The sequence below is a fragment of the Macadamia integrifolia genome, chromosome 1, assembly GCF_013358625.1.
Source record: "Macadamia integrifolia cultivar HAES 741 chromosome 1, SCU_Mint_v3, whole genome shotgun sequence".
Lineage (NCBI taxonomy): Eukaryota > Viridiplantae > Streptophyta > Magnoliopsida > Proteales > Proteaceae > Macadamia > Macadamia integrifolia.
The window spans coordinates 27,252,812-27,254,177 of NC_056557.1; the positions used below are offsets into that span (position 1 = coordinate 27,252,812).

Consider the following 1,366-nt stretch of genomic DNA (forward strand, 5'->3'; position numbering starts at 1 on the left):
TTAAGAAGAATGGAAATCTTCGTAGAGACCAGCAACTGGAACAACCAAGAAATCCAATTCTCTGAGAACCCAAACTTTCTCAACACCTGGAAGATAAAGTCCCATGCAACAGTATCATAGGCCTTCTGAATGTCGATCTTCACCCCCATGGCACCCCCTCTGGTTGTCGAGAACATCATATTAGCTAACTCTGAAGCCAGAGTTATATTGGAGTGAATTATTTTGCCCTTCTGGAATGCCCCATGTTCCTCCGAAATTACTCTAGGCATCACAACTGATAGTCTTATGGTCATGATTTTAGAAACAATTTTACAGAAAAAGTTTCCCATACATAATGGTCTAAATTTTTCTAAGGAGTTCGCCCCCTCAACCTTGGGAATAAGCACCAAAAAATTACGGCTTACTACCTCTACTAAAAATTCCTCTAATACCATTACAAATGTCAACAGATATTATCTCCCAACAAGTTCTGTAAAACGTACCTGGAAATCTGTCCTGGCCCTGCGAGCTCTCAGGATCAAGATCCCAAATCGCCCTTTTGATCTCCTCATTGGATGGCAACGAGTCCATTCTCCATCTATCTATGTCTGCCAACACAGAAGGCATACATTCCAGCATATCCATGTGCTCAACAGTAGGGGATCTCTTGAGAAAATTCTCATAGTAACTCTTCACGAACTCCTCCAGTTGCACCTTCTCAGTAATGAGCTGCCCGTCTCCAGCTTTCAAGCTCCTTATAGTATTTTTCAGTCTTCTGACCTTCACCGCTACATGGAAAAATTTTGAACTTCTGTCGCCTTGTAATCTCCATTTAATCCGGGCTTTTTCAGCCCAAAATTTTTCGTATACCTCCAACGCCTTGAGGTATCTGGTTTTCGCATCAGCCTCACGAGCAAAGGCTTGATCATTCATCCCATTCTCCTCTATTTCCTGCTGGATCTTCTCGAGCCCCTTTAGCGCCTCCTCCTTTTCAAGGTTCACGTTGGGAAAAGTTTCTCTAGCCCACTCCTTCATCGCAACTTTCAGTCTTTTAATTTTCTAACCAAACACATAGAGGACCGATCCACTAATCCAATCATCCCATGAATCTTTCACAATTTTTTTAAAATTTTCATCGTCATCCCAAGATCGTTGGAACCGAAATGGACAGTTTAAAGGCTTTAGTGAAGCCTCAGACACTACCATCAGCGCCGAGTGATTAGATGCTCCTATGGAGATCACCTTTTGATGACAATCTTGAAACTGAGAGAACCAATCATCTGTGCATAGACTTCTATCTAGCTTCGCCATAACATTTCCTTTTCTTCTATTATTTGTCCAGGTAAACTTGCGTCCCTGTGACGGGATTTGAATAAGAGAGCACCCA

General features: G+C 42.2%; 1 protein-coding gene across 1 annotated transcript; it reads right to left on the reverse strand.

Annotated features, from left to right (window-relative positions):
• On the reverse strand, positions 1 to 1,014 carry LOC122072895. Its single transcript, XM_042637329.1, has 2 exons — positions 483 to 1,014; positions 1 to 86 (listed from the first exon to the last, which is right to left on the reverse strand). The coding sequence occupies exons 1-2, from the start codon at positions 1,012 to 1,014 to the stop codon at positions 1 to 3; spliced, it is 618 nt and encodes a 205-aa protein (XP_042493263.1).
• Positions 1,015 to 1,366: the final 352 nt, after the last annotated feature.